The 20,693-nt window shown below is 42.4% G+C and overlaps 1 protein-coding gene across 2 annotated transcripts; it reads left to right on the forward strand.

Annotated features, from left to right (window-relative positions):
* Positions 1 to 587: 587 nt before the first annotated feature.
* Positions 588 to 20,395, forward strand: gpr156 (G protein-coupled receptor 156). Of its 2 annotated transcripts, none has more exons than XM_077002609.1 (10): positions 588 to 918; positions 10,181 to 10,332; positions 10,989 to 11,116; positions 11,327 to 11,462; positions 14,295 to 14,405; positions 14,622 to 14,747; positions 15,613 to 15,708; positions 16,035 to 16,271; positions 17,468 to 17,629; positions 18,861 to 20,395. In XM_077002609.1, exons 2-10 carry the CDS (start codon positions 10,216 to 10,218, stop codon positions 20,280 to 20,282), a joined length of 2,535 nt encoding a protein of 844 aa, XP_076858724.1. In that variant the 5' UTR covers positions 588 to 918; positions 10,181 to 10,215; the 3' UTR covers positions 20,283 to 20,395. The 2 variants fall into 2 exon arrangements, with proteins under 2 accessions (XP_076858724.1, XP_076858723.1); XM_077002608.1 differs by lacking the exon at positions 588 to 918 and adding an exon at positions 3,389 to 3,633.
* Positions 20,396 to 20,693: the final 298 nt, after the last annotated feature.

The raw sequence follows: 20,693 nt of genomic DNA on the forward strand, positions 1-20,693 counted from the left end.
TAACATCATGCTGTTTTGAGGACACATGTTCAATGTCTCTTAAACCAGTTTTTTTTATTGATCTTATCTTGTGGAGCCAGATGTGGGTCATATGCAAATGAGTTAATAATCTGCTCTGATTCATTCTGGTCCACTCCTTAACTTCACATACCGATATCATTCTGTGCATGCAACTACCTGCACAGACCAGACTGGATCCCTGACCACAGGAATGCACAACCAGACAGTGCTGTAGGTAAACAAAGGCTGTTCCTTAAATTGTTTTAGGGACCTGTATGTGTGGAAGCAGAGAAGAACAAGCAATGACAGGGATGGTGACTTGACTTTATAAGTGCCTTGACACATTTATAGCTAAGAAGAGCTGCCCTTCATGGCTTATCATGATGCAAAAATGTTGCTGAACACCACCAGCTCAGGCACTGTGGATCTCTGTATAGGACAGAGATCACAGAGTAACAGGTAAGTGTGTGAAAAAAAGGGGTGGGGGGGGGGGGGGTGTTGGAGAGGGCGTGTGTATGTTTGGGTGTGTGCACTTGTGTGTTTGTGAGTGCGCTTGTGGGTAAGCCTGCTGTCACTTGCAACTTGAACCAGGGAGATGTACGGAGCGACGCCAGCACGAAACCGAACACGAAACCAGATCTTTTACGTCGAAGCGGCAGTGAAGGGGAGACGTGTGAAGCACCCAAAGTGATCAGAGATGCCCGACCCTCCACCAGCTGGAGGCGCGTTCATTTAAACGCCTCCATCTGTACAACAAATGATCCTGGAGGCTCATAGGGCTGGTGCTGCCACACATACCTGGGAGGATGGAGCGCGCTGTGGATGATGGACGTGTGATTAGTGGAGCATTAAGAACTTGAACATAAGCATCCCTGAGGATTATCTGTCGTGGAGCTCCTGGATCTCATGCTGCTGTTGGTAAGATGTGATTACAACTATACTACTATGCTACCTTATAGAAGGTTGGGAGGATATATAAATTACTTTAAGGCAGTGAACACCTTTATTGGTGCATGGCAGACTAAATTCCCTACTAGCCTGAGTTTTTTTTTTTTTATAATAAAAAAGTGCTTGCACAATTATTTGTGTGGAAGATGTCTTCTCTTATGAGAGTCACAGAGGGGGTGTGGGATGCTATGACTACTTGACCCTTATCTCCACTATGACCCTTTACATGCTACGAGATGTTTGAGTGTGCCATATTTTGTGCACTACTATCACCCCCGTGCAGGCTCTTGTGTGCAGACAGGTATTTAAGCAGACTGGATTATTATTATTATTATTATTATTATTATGGGTGCAAGTATCCAAAATATCAGACTGTAATCAGTATAGTGGTGCACTGTGGGTAATGCCATTTTGTAACTCTGACACTGTGCCATCATTAACCAGTAATTTGTCTGACTGTTGGATTCAACAGTCAGACAATGAAACTGTGGACGATGAAATTGTGATATAATGACATGATAGCGGTGCCTGAAGCAGGTTCATACTTTACCTCAGTTAGACGAGAACAGAAGACACAGTCAGGATTGTCTTTCAGAACAGAGCTATGCTGCTCAGCCTTTCCAGGACAACGTGCTCGCATTTCTATAAAACAATAGAATGGAAACGGTGGTCTTCTGTAGACCTGTAGACCTTCACGGAAGGGGGGGGGGGGGGGTGTCCGGTTCTGTGAGTCTTTTGGTGCTTTTGTCAGAACAGTTCTGCACAGATTCACGTTGTTTGGAGAATGATGGGAGAACATCCAAATGGAAGGACACCACACAACAGAAATGTCCCATGTGTTCTTTAGTCACTGTAATCATTTGGATCATGTCTTCACTCTTCAGTGTGTTGGCAGCAAACTTCTGCTGGATGGCCTGCAATAAAAAATTTAACAGGGCTTTGCAACTTGAGCATGCTTCAGACATAACCTGATCTAGGTCTTTAGTGCTGAGCTATGGCCCCAGTACCCCAATCATCCGCTGAACCCATGAACATGAATTTATATCTAAATACAGTCGCGTAAAAAACATCTTTTCAGAGTGTGAAAAGTTACACCAGCATAGCAAATTGCATACATTGATGAAAAAAGTTATACACAAAATATGGCTGCTGGCCCTGTGCAACTGTTAATTTATGGTAGTATTTGCCAATTAGACTAATCCTGCTAGGATTTCTTGATCTGACAAGTACGATGACATGAATACGTTGATATGGACCGTCACACAATACACGACTTTGATAGAATTAAACAGTGACACCTACTGTTGACGCATCACACCCACACACTTTTCTGTTTGCTTGGAGACCCGTTCATGGTTATGATACTATAATACCAGGGCTCAACTCACGCCCACAAATGTTTCAATAGCTATTTGTCTGTATGGACAACTGATGTGTGTGTGTGTGTGTGTGTGTGTGTGTGTGTGTGTGTGTGTGTGTGTGTGTGTGTGTGTGTGTGTGTGTGTGTGTGTACCGTAACCGTTGACTGAGGTTTTGTCTTATAGTTTGGATTGGTCTTGTGTTGTTTTTTTTTTTGTGACAAATATAAAAGATTACCCACAGTCGCGCGCATCCCGTAGAGCGCTCTGTAGGATTAAATTACCCTAGAGCAGAGATGGCACACCCTCACCAGGAATGACCCCGCGTGGAGAAGCATCGTAAATCCCTGTGAAGTTTTAATAATACTTTTTGCCTTTCTTAGGCGGGAGGAACAAACCTTAGAGTATGTCAGATCGGCGGAAACATATAAAACCCTGAGCTTAATGGCACCTTTGTAGAAACCGCTAAACCTTTGAAAATGTATCTGTTTTATGCGTTTCGGTGTTGACGCACACACATAAGCAGTGTGCGTGTTCGGTGTCTGTCTTTCTGTTTCACACACACACACACACACACACACACACACACACACACACACACACACACACACACACGTAATGTATTTCTTTCCGTTAGTACAGCTGTGTGTTATGATTTCACGGTATTTATTTAAACAGAGATGGCTCGATTTGTAGTGGCAAACACCCTGTCCCACGCGCCACCCTGTCCCACGAGAACACTCAACGTGAAATATAGATATTGTGTATGGAAACGTGATAATAACATAACCATGGTGAGCTGCGAGATGCTAAAAATATCGAAAAGGTGCGATTCCCTCGATATATAGTTTAGAGATTTTGATAGCCTGGAAACTATATGTATTTGTACCAAATGAGGACTCACACACACACACACACACACACACACACACACACACACACACACACACACACACACACACTACAGGTCCGCATAGCAAACTTTCTGCGCAAGTGCACTCGTTCGTTCTCTTACAGCCTAATTACAATAAGAAATTCCAGCCCACTTCCACCATCCCTTTATTCTCTCTCGCGCGCGCGTTCTCGCAGCGCTCTCTTCCACGTGACCACAACGACGAACGTGATTACACACTGACGTCTATTCAAAGGCAATAAATGCATTCTATATTGTATCACAATACCTGTGCCGTTCTAATGTGATGGACACGCGTACGCCTAGACGGGAAGTTTTATTTCGATTCAGGAAACCTCACGGATGGAGCGAAGGCGAAGAAAAGGCGTTTGGAGAATCCACGCGCCTGTCTGACACTTCAGGCTTTTGATCTAGGTTTGTCAACTCTTGGTGTGCTTGTTCATATGCTTTTTACTGTTGATATAATGTTGCATGTTTACGTAAATAACATTTTAAATGGAACCACATACATTTCCACAAAGTTATGATGGTTTTTAAAATGAACATTTTCCACAATATTATATTAGGTAAACGCAGAGCTCTTAAAATATATATATATAATATAAATTTGTCGTATTGTTTAAACTTTGTTATTGTTTGAACGATAGTAACCAACTATACTAAAATATACTAGGATGTTTTTACAAGATTACTAAGTATTCACTAAACTTTCCCTGAATAGAAACCTGATTTAAAATGCAACAAGTCAAAGTATCCTGCGGGGTTTAGGTCTTCTATTCACATTTTGTTAATAGGTCTCATGATTGGTCCGGTGTATTTCAAAGAAAATTACATTACAGTCACAAACTAATGTCACTGGCATACTGCCATGTGGCTCTATTACCTCTTGTTCTCATTTTGTGGAATAAGCCAGTTTACCCACCGGCGTTTTCTGAAAGCGAGGCACTGCAGGGGGGTATACCAATAACTGACATTCTTACTCGATCAGCTTAGATTAAATTGCTAAACGGATTACGGGGTGACGAGGAATGTTTCAGCATTATACCTCAAACACCAAGTGCCTCACTGGCTGTTTCAGATCTTTAGAGGGACTGAGAAAACCAGTGAGGAAGATGTGCGCGAGGAGGTTATTGTACAGACAACTTGTTAACGGTTTTACCGAACGAAAACGAATAGCATCTGTTAGGACTACTTGAATTTCACTTAAATGGAATAAACAAGAATAAAGTTTGCAACTACACGTAATCCACTCGTTCGATTATACTGTGAGAGCGTTTACCTCGACAGTTTTCCGTAAAGGTTTTTGTCAGCGCTAGGCCTCCTGTTCAGTTTTTTAATGACGGGAAATTCCATTTCAAAAGGAAAAGACACATGTCATCATTAACACCCATGTACAACATAGGCGTTCAACCACAATTTCAGTCATCACATTCTTTTTAAAACTTAGAAACAAGTACTGATACACCCGTTGTTGCTTTAGGGATTAGTGCATGTCTCAGTATAAGAAGTCGTGACCATAGGCGTTCATGGGTGTACAGTTGATAAACGACCTTTGGAGACCCCTTTCTCTCCTGTAATTAAGAGCATGGCGGTTTCGAGGTTTGTGGTGTGTGTGAAAGACATCCACACAGGTCTTGGGGCGCTGGGCTCTGATGAAAAATGGTCGGAAATGCCTTTGTCCACCGGCTTGGCCTGCAGGAAACCGTAAAACTACTGATCTAAATTTGGGAAGGTGACGATAGCATTGGAATTTTCAAAACACCCAGAACAGAGAAATAACATGTATTGTTTTTAGAGTGTCAGTCTACAGTGGGACTATTAGCAGCTATTATTATTATTATTATTATTATTATTATTATTATTATTATTATTATTATTATTATTAGGCCATTTTATACCACAGGACGTTAGGACAAGAGCATAGAACACCATAAAAAGCTAAAAGCCGATCTACTAATAGAGTTCTGAAAGCTCATGGTTGATATTGACTAACGCCACCTGGTCGCGATTTAATTAGTTATAACGAAACTAAACAACGGGGTATTGTTCTGTAATCTAACAGTAACAATATGTAACAGTAAACTCTTACACTTTACACTGAAATGACGCGAACCACCGCAATTATAATGCACCTGGAGAAGACTTATGAATTAGCTTACCAGCTCATACTGCATGAGTCAGAGTGCTGGAGGTTTATATACTGGATTCACAAGCACTATGCTAATATGAATCGACCGATGATCTCTCTGAAGTGACTCAGATGACGTGACTAGGAACACCAAAGAACCTGTGTGTGTGTGTGTGTGTGTGTGTGTGTGTGTGTGTGTGTGTGTGTGTGTGTGTGTGTGTGTGTGTGTGTGTGTGTGTGTGTGTGTGTGTGTGTGTGTGTAAATAAAAAGAGTCTGCATTGTGCGTAAGTGTGGTCGTGTGTTTATGTGTGCGTAAAATTATGCAATTTGCCAGAACACGTTGATATTACAGAGAAGATCTAGTGATGAAACATTTCTGGCACGGTTTCACATCTTTATAATGCCGTCTCCACACAGGTATTATAAACAGAGTCAATCACAAACTGGAAGATGCGATCCAAGTTATTTTAATGTCAAGTGGACAATTACGTTTTATATCAAGCATGAACTCAACAGAGAGGATAATAATCGCAGCCTTTCTAGAAGCAAAAGTCACAGATGGAATTTATTTATCCGTCCCATATTTTCTTTGTTTTTCTCTTTAATTGTTGTTCTGGTGATCGGCGTCGGCCAGAGGAGGATGGGTTCCCTCCCTGAGTCTTGGTTCCTCTCAAGGTTTCTTCCTCATGCTTTTAGGGAGTTTTCCCTTGCCACTGTCGCCCTTATTGGCTTGCTCACTGGGGGCTTGGACTTGGGCACTTGTAAAGCTGCTTTGTGACAACTGTTGCTAAAAGCGCTATATAAATAAATTTTGATTGATTGATTGATTGATGGTGAAGATGCAACACTTCCATAGAAATAAACACCACAGTGGCAGTTTTGCCCTGCCTCATTTCCTGTCTGTGGACTAAATAAACATTAAACAAAGATTATTTCACGTAGGCCTATATCAGCAAAATGCTTTTAAGTAAGAATGATAGCAGACTGGTGCAGAGGCCTGAATGACTTATTTGGGTGTGTTTGTTTAGTAAACTGCTGGGTCTCTTTGGCTGTGAGAGCATGACTGGTTTGGGGTGACTAACACTGTCTGTGAGAATCACTTCCACTCCCACTCCTAAAGGCTCCAGTATTTTCCCTACTCCAACATACTCAACTTAGCTCACAACATTTTGTGAGTTTACTTTTGAAGTATACTGGAAATATGGGAATATGGCAAGCAGTGCAGTGCAGAGTGAAGAATGTTTTTTTACAGTGTTTATTGAACAGACACCCAAGGAGATTTATAATTGAACTAAAATTACAATTCAGTTAAAAATGCAGCTTACATTGTATAATTTGTATAGTGCTATTCAGTTCAAGTTAACATGGAAAAGAAAATGTTTTCGTGTCATGTCCAGACTTTTGTAAGTTGTAAGATGCCACACACACCAATTGTGTCAAATAGTTCAATATTACAAGTAAATGTAGACACCAGTAATACTTTGTGCAATATTTGTAAGTCTACAGTATTCACAAAATAAAAAGAACAGAAACAACAACAATAATTTAACAAAGATTACAAAAATTAGAGATACAGTAGATTAGATATGTTTAATTAAAGGTGAGAAAGAGGCTTAGTCATAACCAAAAAGACACTTAAAATTCATGTTGTCACAGAAACTTCAGACAGAGCTTACTCATTTGTAGCGTTACTGTCAAACCTTCTGACACTCACAGGTGCTTTTTTATATACATCAAGGCATACATTTTTTTCTGTCTATCATTTGCTGTCTTGTTCTGTTTACAGCTCAGTCAGATAGAATTATTTTACATACAAACATAGACACTTCGTATTTAAAATATATTATGAAAAACAGACTCTTTACCAGTCAACACTGTGTAGATTTCTTTGGTACATCGCTACAAATCTATCTCCACTACCCCAATGGAATTGCTAGCTTCTTGAGCATCTGCTGATAAACATGATATTTGAAAGAGAAGCTTTTTTACTGCGTATCCATGTCAGTGGATCTCAGCGCAACTTATTTGCATAACGGGTTACGGTTCATCCTTCCAATTTTCTGTGTGTGTGTGTGTGTGTGTGTGTGTGTGTGTGGTGTAGTGATTACCTTCCTTAATTTGCGCACATTTCTATTTCGAGGTTTATCGTGAAGGTTGAGGTTTTCTGTGAAAGCGAGTCGCTCTCTAGTAATAAGAGTCAAAGTGTTCTTAATTATCTTCGGGGTTTAATAATTTCGTTGGTAGGGGAAGTTGAACTTGACAAGCAAGGTTTGTGTGAAAACTGCCTTTACTGCATGACATTTTTACGGTCGTCATGTAATAATGTTAATTACGCACGGTAATTGTAATTCAATGAATTTAAAGTAAATTGTAAACAGTCAATCATTTAATGTAATCAGTTTCCTCAAACCACTGGAGTTGACAACTCCAATATGAAGACATTGTAGCTTAATTCTGAATATATCTATGACGTTATTCACTGAGATAACCAAAACAACAGGGACGATTTGTTTTTTTCTACTTGCTTCTGTACCTCATTCTACATTTTATGTAATGTCTAGGGAAATCATATACCAGTTCTCTACTCATCACGTGTGCGCAAGATGCATGTGAAGAAAGATAGATAGATAGAGAGAGCAAGAGAGAGAGAGAGGGGGGGGAGGGGGAGAGAGAGCAGTGATAAAATGAAACACTGAACTGCGCAATCACACTTGAAGATTTTATTACTCTGAACACGACGGCGTCATGACCGCAGCAAGTTCGTGCAACATCTAGATATCGTAAAATCGTCACCCAAGCTCCTTCGCCACCTAACACTAGCGGATCTATTCACACTGTAATTGTATCTGGCACCTTGTAAGTTAGCTGTAGTTAGGGTGTAGTGATTATGGGCTGACACTTGCTTCTTTTTGTCACTCGAAGGGACACCACTTCAGTGTGTATGCGATGATGAAGGGATATGTGATGTAAATGCTTGTCTTTACAAGCTTTACATGTGGTGTGAAAGTTACATTATGAAGACCAGCTGTGCTGGGGTGAGGTGTTAGCTTATGGAGTGACCATGAACGCCTGCAAGAGTGGTTTTTTTATCGTCTTTAATGAATTACGTTTTACTTGGCTTTTGAGAGATATTCCAACATACAGAGCGTGAGAATATCGTCCTAATGTGGAATTATTTGCCTATGGAATGTTTTAATCTTGTGGGGTACCACGTTAGCACTTTATTGGAAACAAACAATCAATCAGACAAAAACAGGAAACGTTGTCTGTTTGGGAAGACTCCACACGGCCCATCAATACTACCTTCAGTATTATGTCAGTGAATTATATCAAAAAAGGCTGAGCTCCTAGAATGATTCTCTTGGCTCCTCTAAATTATGGAACACACTTCCAAATTTTATAAAGGAATCAGCTACTGTGGATATTTTTAAATGCAATTTAAAAAACTTTTTATTTTAACAGGCCTTTGAATCTTGAGCATTTTACGTTAGTTATATGTGTTTTTACTATGTTTATGTTTTATGTGTATTTTACATTTCCTTTTATACCTAGTTTTAAATTTCTATTTAAAACTTACATGTTGCTCTTATATGCAATTCTAATTCTTGTTCAGCCCTTTGGTCGACACTGGATGTCTTTTTAATAAAAATAAAGCTGACTTGACTTGACTCTTAATATTGGGTTGTGGACAATATCATCTGCTGTATTATAATAAACACAGTGTAACGGCTTGCTTTTAAAATATATCTGGTACCTAAACTTACAACACTGTAATGTGTTGACGAGCGCCCTCTGGTGTTCAGTTGCGGCAGCTGGATATCCCGTACTCTGATGCAAGCCAGTTCTGAACATACAAGGACCATACACGACAACTTCACACTGTGCAACTGAAAGGAGCAAAACGTCTTAAAAAGAAAAGTTTATGTAGGATTTAAACTGGTTTAAAAAGTAACCTTCTCTAGCTATGAGACTTTTCCTCTAGTCATATAAACATTAAACTGAACCAGAAACTAAACAGAGAATCTACTTTTAAATCCTTTTATATTTTCCAGTATATTTTACAACCCTTCCATTAATGATAGACATGCATCTCTAAATGTAACCCTTTTCACCCTGTAAAGAGTAAGCTGATCAGAGTTCAGATCAAATACCATTTTACCGTGGTCTTCTCAGCATCTCAGTATGGCTTCTCAAATCTCACCCTAAGTGCTCTTTCATCTGTGCTACAATTTAGATAAATAACATGATCATTGGGGTTTAGATGTTAGAAAGGAGACCTTTGAGTTGCTTTTGAGTGTAAAGTGGTAATTTGTGGTATATGATTTGGCATATATTTGGGTGAGGGTTCTTGAAGCTGGACTGAGTTAGCATTCATACATTCTACATGGTTGTGTGTCTTATCTTTCATTCATGTGTTGCATTTTGCCCGTTTGTCTGAGTTTAATTCGTGCTGCATGATGCTATGTTGTTGAAAGATTTGGGTCTTGTAGAATTGTATTTGAAGCTCAGACAAAAATATTATCATTACTATTATTGTCATTATTTTGGATGTTTGTGGAACGTATAATGCAATACACAAGAGATTTATACGTATTTGTTCAAGTGGCAAAATACATCTACTGAGCTATTGTATATGATTTTTATTTAGGTGTCATTCTTTTTGGTTTCTAATTGGTTACATTTTGCAAAAAAAAAAAACCCAACAGTTTTAAACCAAATACTTTTACTTAAATTGACTATGAAATGTTGTAAAATTTGTCTTAGTCTCTAACATAAGGCTTTGAATGCTTCTTTCACTGTTGTTTTTAAATAGCATGCACTGTGCTCCTCAGGATGCGTGTGAGCAGTAAGAAATAGTGAAGAAGTTATGGCGAACAGGCCAAACTGCAGCGTTGACTGTGAGTCTGCAACCTGCTCCATTCATCCAGCAGTCAACAGGCAGCAGAGCTGGGACATCCTGCTAAGACTCTGCAGTCTGTCCATGGTAAAGACACACACACACACACACACACACACACACACACACACACACACACACACACACACACACACACACACACACACACACACATACACAAACACACACACACACACACATGTATATACACTGGCATTGTGTGTGTGTGTGTGTGTGTGTGTGTGTGTGTGTGTGTGTGTGTGTGTGTTGGGAGGGGCAGTCATGATCTTGTGGTTAGGGGACCGGTCTTGTGACCGGAGGGTCATGGGTTTAATTTCCAGGCCATGGCAGAAGTGCCCTTGAGCAAGGCACTTCACTCCATCTGTAGGGCTGCCCACTGCTCCGGGTACATGTGCACCACAGCCCCCTAGTGATCAGTAGTGTGTGTGTGAAAATACAGAGGACTAATTTTGATTGACAATATGGCAACTTAAACACACACAGACACACATACAAAGCACAATGCAATGGTGGGTTGTTAAGACACACAGACTGAACTCTGTACACTTCAGCCTGAAGACTGTACCATATATTTTATGAAATTGTGATATCAAATTAAGCATGCCTTAAATGACAAATATGCATAATTGTGTGTGTGTGTGTGTGTGTGTGTGTGTGTGTGTGTGTGTGTGTGTGTGTGTGTGTATGTGTGTGTATGTGTGTGTGATTGTGTGGGTGCACAGAGGGTAGTGGAGGTACAGACCAGGTCTCTGTCTCCAGTTCTGTGCGCTGTGGTCTGGACACTGCTCTCCTTTGGGATCCTCTTGGCCTTCCTCTTCCTCATCTTCACCATCCGTTACAAAAACAACAGGTACAAAACATCCCTACATGCCTCTCCCTATGCCATGGCCCTCCCTGGCCATTCTCCCATGTTTACTCTTGCAGGTCTTTTTTAGCAGGCAGTGATCAATTTCCTTTTTCCATGTTAGCTTTTATTTTTGTAATGTTATAAGACCCCTATAAAATAATCCCTTAAAACTGTATAAACTTAAAACTGTTTTTCTTTTCATGACTTTGTCAGGATTGTGAAGATGTCCAGTCCCAATCTGAACATACTGACTCTGGCAGGGAGTGTCCTCACATACACCAGTGGCTTCCTGTTTGCTATGGAGGACAGATCACCTATACAGGGAACAGGGGCAAAAGCCATGCTGCTGGTACTCTCTCTCACGCACACACACACGCACACACACACGCACACGCACACGCACACACACACACACACACACACACACACACACACACACACACACACACACACACACACAAACATACACTACCGTTCAAAAGTTTGGGGTCACTTAGAAATGTTCTTATTTTTGAAAGAAAAAAATAAGATTTTAAAAAATTTGTTATAAAATAAAATTATTTTTTTTTAAATAATTTTTTTTTTTCAATTTAACATGCACATTAAATTTAGCATGCACATTAACATTAAATGCATCAAAAATACACTCTATACATTATTAATGTGGTAAATGACTATTCTAGCTGTAAACATCTGGTTTTTAATGCAATATCTACATAGATGTATGGAGACCCATTTCCAACAACCATCACTCCAGTGTTCTAATGGTACATTGTGTTTGCTAACTCTGTAAGGAGGCTATTGGATATTTAGAAAACCCTTGAAAACCCATGTGCAAGTAGGTTAGCACAGCTGAAAACAGTTTTGCTGATTAGAGAAGCTATAAAACTGACCTTCCTTTGAGCTAGTTGAGAATCTGGAGCATTACAATTGTTGGTTCGATTAAACTCACAAAATGGCCAGAAAAAAACAACTTTCAATTGAAGCTCGACAGTCTATTCTTGTTCTGAGAAATGAAGTCTATTCCATGCGAGACATTGCCAAGAAACTGAAGATTTCCTACAATGGTGTGTGCTACTCCCTTCAGAGGAGAGCACAGACAGGCCCTAACCAGAGTAGAAGGAGAAGTGGAAGGCCCCGTTGCACAACTGAGTAAGAAGACAAGTACATTAAGAGTTTCAAGTTTGAGAAATCGACGCCTCACAGGTTCTCAACTGGCAGCTTCATTAAATAGTACCCGCAAAACACCAGTGTCAACGTCTACAGTGAAGAGGCGACTCCGGGATGCTGGCCTTCAGGGCAGAGTGGCAAAGAAAAAGCCATATCTGGCTAATAAAAGAAAAAGATTAATATGGGCAAAAGAACACAGACATTGGACAGAGGAAGATTGGAAAAAAGTGTTTTGGACAGATGAATCAAAGTTTGAGGTGTTTAGATCACACAGACGAACATTTGTGAGACGCAGAACAACTGAAAAGATGCTGGAAGAGTGCCTGCACACCATCTGTCAAACATGGTGGAGGTAATGTGATGGTCTGGGGTTGCTTTGGTGCTGGTAAAGTGGGAGATTTGAACAAGGTAAAAGGGATTTTGAATAAGGAAGGCTATCACTCCATTATTCAACACCATGCCATACCCTGTGGACAGCGCTTGATTGGAGCCAATTTCATCCTGCAACAGGACAATGACCCAAAGTACACCTCCAAATTATGCACAAACTATTTAGAGAAGAAGCAGGCAGCTGGTGTTTTATCGGTAATGGAGTGGCCAGCGCAGTCACCAGATCTCAACCCCATTGAGCTGTTGTGGGAGCAGCTTGACCGTATGGTACAAAAAAAGTGCCCATTAACCCAATCAAACTTGTGGGAGCGACTTCTGGAAGCATGGGGTGAAATTTCTCCAGATTACCTCAGCAAAGGGGCAGTCATGGCCTGGCGGTTAGGGAACTGGTCTTGTGACCGGAGGGTTGTGGGTTCGATTCCCAGACAGGCCATGACTGAGGTGCCCTTGAGCAAGGCACCTAACCCCAACTGCTCCCCGGGCGCCGGGCTAGGGCTGCCCACCGCTCTGGGCACGTGTGATCCACAGCCCCCTAGTAATCACTAGTGTGTGTGTGTGTTCTGACTGCACAGATGGGTTAAAAGCGGAGGACAAATTTCGATTGGGGTGTAAAAATCACAATTGACAAAATATGGCACATTTCATTTTTCATTTTCAAATTAACAGCTAGAATGCCAAAGGTCTGCAATGCTGTAATTGCTGCTAAGGGAGCATTCTTTGACGAAAGCAAAGTTTAAAGTAGAAAATTATTTCAAATAAAAAAAAAACATTATTTCTACCTTGTCAATGTCTGGACTATATTTCTATTCATTTTGCAACTCATTGGATAAATAAAAGTATGAGATTTCAGGGAAAACACAAAATTGTCTAGGTGACCCCAAACTTTTGAACGGTAGTGTACATATGGACACAAACATACATATGGACATGAGCATACACAGACGCACACACATAATTGTGCACAGACACACACACATTTTAGTTTTGTGTCCAGATCCCAAAGGAATCTACTTTTCTGTTGCTCACATTTCAAGGAAAAGAACACAAATGCATTGCGTATAGAAAAAAAAACACCAGTTTCCATTGGATGTCTACAGCGATCAGAAGCAGTTTCTTCACACTGGAGTGCTCAGTGTCCTTTGAGAAATCGGTGAATGTCACTCACCGTGTCTTAGCTCTGCGTGTGAGTGTGTGCAGAATGCATGCCTGTCCCTGTATTTATGCACTGGTGTGCTTACATGGGTGTGTGCATGTGTGTGTCAGCTGTCGCTCTGCATGGATTAGCAGTGGTTTAACAGCTCTCATATATAAACATTGTGAAGTTCTTTGTCCCCCATTGATGAATTTATCAGGAATTAGGCTGCTTCGGGTTCATCATGTGAAACCAAAACAACTTCACATACCTCTTACGTAAATCTGCTCAGTCAGTGAACATAATCTCTACACCACAACACAGCTTCTCAGTATTTCATATCGTGCAAAAATGGCTGGTAGCAACCTAACAGGCCCAGTGCCTCGGTTATGTTGAGTTAAAATAATTGGTGAGTTAAATAAATCAGACAAGTCGTGCTCTAATTGAGTGTTAAGGATCGGTTCATGTCCCACACTGTCTCTGGCTCAGGTGCGGGTCTGGCTGCTGAGTGTTGGCAGTACGCTGATGTTTGGACCCATCCTGGGGAAAACATGGCGTCTCTACAGGGTCTTCACCCAGCGGGTCCCCGACAAGAGAGTGGTGAGTGAGTTTTACGAAGAGCTATACAGTCACTATTTAAAAAAATCTGGGATTTCTTTCAGGGATTCTTTGTTTCTTAAGGTTGCTACATGATCAGGTAAAATAGGTTTCTCTAATGTTCAAATCTAATATGTGCTTTTGGAGATACTAGGCAGTCCTAACTTGTCAGGATGGGAATCATTTGTTGTTGATGTCTTTTGTTTAATTTCATTTCAGATTATCCGAGACATTCAGCTCATGTGCATGGTAGCTGTGCTGATCGTGGTGGATGTGGTGCTGCTGTCTGCGTGGGGTCTCACTGATCCTATCGAGTGTTTCCGCTCAGTCAGTGCTGTGGTCAAGGTACTGCGCTGATGAACAGTAGATAGGAACAACGCTGCAAGGCTCATTTAACTTCCCCAGTACCCAACTATGCTTCAGTCATCCATGGATGAGCACAGCTTAGACATTCTCTCATTGAGCAGGAAGGAAGGCCCAACCCGTCTTTCCTGATTCGGGACATTGCCAGTCATTCACAGGTGTCTGTTAGGTCATGCATACTTAATGGGACTTAACCAGGACTGTGTCTCCTCCACCTGTCCACCTCTCTCTCCTCCACCTGACCCCCATTCTCTCCTCCACCTGTCTTCTCTCCTTCACCTGTTCTTCACTCTTTCCTCCACCCATACTTCTCTCTCTCCTCCACCTGTCCTCCTCTCTCTCCTCCACCTGTCCTTCTCTCCCTCCTCCACCTGTCCTCCTCTCTCCTCCCCTTGTCCTCCTCTCTCTCCTCCACCTGTCCTCTCTCTCTTCTCCACCTGTCCTCTCTTTCCTCCACCTGTCCTTTAATGGTATCCCTTGTTTATTTCACTTGTGGTGAAATAGGTGATCACTAGATAGCCTTTGACAGACCTTGACAGAATTGGCAATGGCTTTGGGAAGAAAATGTAGGTGTTGAAAAATACTAGCTGAATGGCCCATCAGTCTTATGTTTCAACTGCTTTCATATTGGTATATTGATTGTTTGCCTACTACCGGGCAGGGACTGATGGGATCAGTCTTATCATTGTGGACAAGCAACATGACATATAAGAAAATGAAGACACCCATGTGTACTACATCTAATCACACATCATTAGAAGTCATGCTGCTGTTATTTGGCACAAAGGTTTTTGCAGCCTTGACTAAATGCTGTGCTTCACGTCCGTGGTTTTTCCCTATGTTTTAGGTCGTAGACTTTGACGTGCGTTACTCATTGTCTCAGCTGGATTCGTGTTCCTCTCACTACTCAGACATGTGGGTCATTCTCCTCTCTGCAGCCAAGGTAAGATCTTTTTCACATTTATTAGGCTATGAATGCCTGTGTCTTCAACACCTCATAACTCGCCACCATCTTACCAGTCTCGGTTCTGCATTGATGAGTGAATACCTTTAAACCTAAACCTTTACACCTACACCTTTCTAATACACCCATCCAGGCTCACCAAAGGGTTGTTAAAGAACTAACGAAGCGAATCAATTGTATAGGCTAAGGATGTCTAACTGCCTGAAACAAGCACAGAACATCATTAGAGTGAATAGATCTTTACAGAAAGCCTTGCTTGATAATCCATAGAGTAGTAAGAAAAGCCCCATCTGCCTCTTCCGCAGGGAAGTCTGCTGATCTATGGCACATATTTGGCTGGGCTGACCAGCAACGTGAGCCTACCACCCGTCAACCAGACTCTGCCCATCATGGCCGCCGTGTGCCTTGCCTCGGCCTCCACTGCCGTGGCCATCCCCACCTCTCGTTACCTGCATGCCTGGCCCAACCTGGTCTATGGCATGGTGTCCGGAGCCATCTTCATCTGCACCACGGTCGTTAACTGTCTGCTGTTCGTCCCTCAGGTGAGCAGTGCACGGCCCTCTTAGCAAGAATCTGCCAACTGCTATCATGACAGAAACATTTGGGGTCAGAAATATTTGACAATGAACATCATGTCAGGTTGGACATCACTGTATTTATATTATGAACGAATGGGGTTTCTCCACCCACAAAATTCTTTGTCTGTAGCTTCTATAGCTGGATTTAGCTTTGTGTTTAAAATAATGAATTCAGGCATTACCAATCGATAAAGCCAACTCAACAAATAGTGACTCAGCAGCCTAGATTAAAGGTGTGTACCCCGACATCCATGTCACTGTGGAGAGAACATTGCTGGTGTCAGCTAAGTGATAGAGTGGTGCTTGCCTGATATTACTGTCTTGCTCTTTTTGAAGGTTTTGTTTATCCCAGCTACTGATAAACAATCAGTAAACAATATGTTGAGGGTCAGTGGTCCCAAACAGAAATCAGCTGTCAGTCAGTTTTAGTGATGTATCAACAAAGGTTTATTTAGGTAAAATATTCAATATGTGCATTCACTATACCTGATAATCTAGAGCTTAATTCAGAACTAGCCTTGGGTGGTGGCCATCCAACCCCGCCACATCCTGAGCCAAATGATTCCTGGCTGAAATTCCATTTAGAACAGACAGCATGCTACCAACATGCCTTTGAGAAAGACACTTAACCCCATGTTATCCAAAGTATGTGGCAATATGACACTTGTGTCTTCTATTACCATAGAATGGTGGACTTGAGAAAGAACAGACTTGCTTAATTCAATTTTTGACCTGAATATCTGTCAATCAGTACCAATATTTACATAGAGCTGATTAATGCAAAGACATCATCCTCCAGATTGGCCGCAGCATAGCACCCACACACAGAGTGTTAAGTCTCACACACTGCATGGAGCCTAAAGACCAGGAAGGGGTATAAATGTTCATGTTAATGACAAATTAAGTAGTCATCAAACATTGTGTGTGTGTGTGTGTGTGTGTGTGTGTGTGTGTGTGTGTGTGTGTGTGTGTGTGTGTGTGTGTGTGTGTGTGTGTGTGTGTGTGTGTGTGTGTGGGAGGGTGGGCATATACCACAAAAGCACCATGAGGTTTGCACCATGAATTACACACATTTACAAATGCCTTAGAACAGTCTGAGGAAACCGCACCACCAGTATAAGTAGGAACAAACCTATTTTCCCTAACTTGTTTTCTTCCAGCTAACCCAGTGGAGGCAGTTTGAGAAGGAAGAGAACCCCCACCCCAGCCAGATGGCCAAGTACTTCACCAGTCCCAGCAAAAGTCTGCACTCCGTCTACAGTGAAGATGAGATTTTCTACCTGCTGGGAGAAAACGACTCCATGAAGAGGCTAATCAGTGAGGTACAAACGTGGTACTCCATCATCTTGCACAGCGGGGCAACCCAAAATTCCATTCACAGATCCTTCCCTGCCTTGAAATCATGCAGAGTTTAGCCCCACCATAATCTAGCACGCCTACCTTTAATATCCCTGATGTTCTTAAAGACCATGACTATTTGGAACATGTGAGTTGGATTAAAGTTGGTGTTGTCATTGGTGGGAGGAAGGGCTGGGGCTTAGGACTTATGTCTCCATGTTAGAACTTATGTCTCCATGTTAGGACTTATGTCTCCATGTTAGGACATATGTCTCCATGCTAGGACTTATGTCTCCATGCTAGGACTTATGTCTCCATGTTAGGACTTATGTCTCCATGCTAGGACTTATGTCTCCATGTTAGGACTTATGTCTCCATGCTAGGACTTATGTCTCCATGTTAGGACTTATGTCTCCATGTTAGGACTTATGTCTCCATGCTAGGACTTATGTCTCCATGTTAGGACTTATGTCTCCATGCTAGGACTTATGTCTCCATGTTAGGACTTATGTCTCCATGTTAGGACTTATGTCTCCATGCTAGGACTTATGTCTCCATGTTAGGACTTATGTCTCCATGTTAGGACTTATGTCTCTATGCTAGGACTTATGTCTCCATGCTCCATGTATACATTGGTATACTCTTTAGTAATTGGACAGAAAAACTATTTTACGCCTGAACTTTAGTACACTAAATTTGAAAAGGAGGCAATAACATACGTGCAGATTTAGCAGATTTTAAGCTATAATTAAGGATACTGCCATCTATATTGCTTAAAAAATCAGCTTTTTTACACATAGCCCCACCAAGCTGACAAACTACACTTTCATGTCAGAATCATTAAACAATTTCAAATCGGCTGAAATACAACAACAAAAACATTGTCCTTGTCCAGTTGGGTAAACACAATCCAGCTGTAGTAGGCTCTTTTTTGGGCCTCTCCTTAAGCTCTACACAGAATTAAGATCCGTTAAGTACGCTGAGCTCTGAGGTCAGGAGTCTGTGCATTGCTCCAGATGAGGATTCCAGAGCTGGGTGTGAGGAGGTTCGTCGTATGCGTCAATGACCCATATTTGAAACGCGGCCCTTTTGTTTTGCATTTCCTCAGGGCACTGTTTTATTACCTCATATCCTGTTAAGGTTTTTCCTGTCTCACTCATTCATTTGCAGTGTCTTTTAATCTGCTCTCAAATGCCTTTGTTTTCTTATTGGCAGAAAAATGCAGTGATCGACAGCCTCCAAGAACAAGTGAACAGTGCCAAAGGCAAGCTGCTAAAGCTAATGTCTGTGAGCCATCTTCAGGCTGAAGGAGAAACGGACACTTCTGCCACCAACCTCAACTCCTCCTCCACCCAGACCACAGCAATACCTCTCGAGCTGCCCCCTGAGCCTCCACCCTCTCCTCTCCCTGTGAGAAGTGTGGAGTCTGCTGCCCCTGCTGCCCTCTCCCCTCCTCCATATATCCCTCCACCCTCGCTTCCTGAAGCGGCACCCTCCTCATTGGCCACGGCGATCTCACCTCCTCGCTCCTCTCGCAGCCCAGACGGGGCGTCGCAGAACTCCCGGGTCAGCCACTCAAAGCCCGAGAGCAAAACTCTGACGAACATCACAGACGTGATGCAGCCCAAAGTGAACAATGGTGCAAACTCTGAAAGTGCATCTGTAGGCCCTGGATCCTCTGTGTTAGCGGGCATACTGAGTTCATCAATTAATCTGAATAAATTGGAAGACTCCACACCTCTGTCCACTGCTTGGTCAAGTCCATCTCCAAGAGATGTGGCATGTTCAGTAATAGATTCCATTGTGTCATCAGTGGTGACAGGGGTAGGTCGTCATGGTTATGTGAGCAGTGAGCACCTGCAGGAGATTTTACATGACTTGAGTGTGGATGCTGTAAAGAACTCACTCAGATCCCCACGCGAAGTGAGGCGACCCTTCAATCCTGCCCACGATGCTCTTAGTTGCCTCGTCACTTCCTCTTCTCTCTCTCCTCTTTCTCCCGCCTCAACACAGTCACATCTGCAGTTTTGCTTCCCCAGCATCTCACCATACATGATGCGAAAGCGCAGGCCTCCCTTCCACTCCTCCAGAATGGGGCCTCCTCCCTACTACTACCCCAGCTCAGCGCCCCCTGGCTGTAGGAGGGCATCTAGTCAGGAGAGACTGAGAGAATGTGACCCCAAGAAAGCACAGTTCATCAACGCAAACTCCTCTCAGTGCCGAGACTCCCAGACTGGGGGGGACAAGGAGGAAGAGGAGGGCAAGAACGATGGGGTTGAGCATGACTCGAGCACTCATTCACGATCTGTCAGCAGGGCTTCAAGACGAGCCCGTCAATGGTCTTCCTCTAGGAGACGTCCCATAATTCCTCTGGCAGGTCAGATGCGCCATAGTGACACAGCTCTGCCTAGGGTAGGGACTGGATCCACAGACCAGTACAGATACTCCGACTCCGAGTCCAGCAGTTCTGAGGATTACAGCTACTACCATCGGCCCTACTGTGAAGCTTGTCTGGACCACCATTATGTCTCCAATAGTGAGAGCAGCAGCACTTCAGAGACTTCAGACAGCGAGTGGGACCACTCTTCTCGCCCTATGGTCAACTTCAAAGATGACCTTAAGCCTACGCTTGTCTGAACAAAGGGGAATTAGACGAACCTCAGGGGAGAGCCAGCATCCGTAATAAGCAAGTTAGCATAATGTTTTTTGAAAGCAGACAATGCAATAAATGTGGCACTAAACACCAGCAATTATATATGGTCTGATTACCTGTTTGGATGAGAATATGCATGTTGTTTATTCTCTTCTGCCTTTGCAGACACTGGCAGCTTAGCCCTGAGCATGACTCAGCACAAACCTTTCACCATTTTTGGGCCCCCTCCCCTCATGTCGGATTAGCACATGTATGCTCCACCTGAGCCAACAGTGGAGAGAGAGAGAGAGAGAGAGAGAGAGAGAGAGAGAGAGAGAGAGAGAGAGAGAGAGAGAGAGAGAGAGAGAGAGAGAGAGAGAGAGAGTGAGTCAGTCAGGAGTGGGGTCATCTTAGGC

This window comes from Brachyhypopomus gauderio, chromosome 4 (assembly GCF_052324685.1).
Source record: "Brachyhypopomus gauderio isolate BG-103 chromosome 4, BGAUD_0.2, whole genome shotgun sequence".
Taxonomy (NCBI): Eukaryota; Metazoa; Chordata; class Actinopteri; order Gymnotiformes; family Hypopomidae; genus Brachyhypopomus; species Brachyhypopomus gauderio.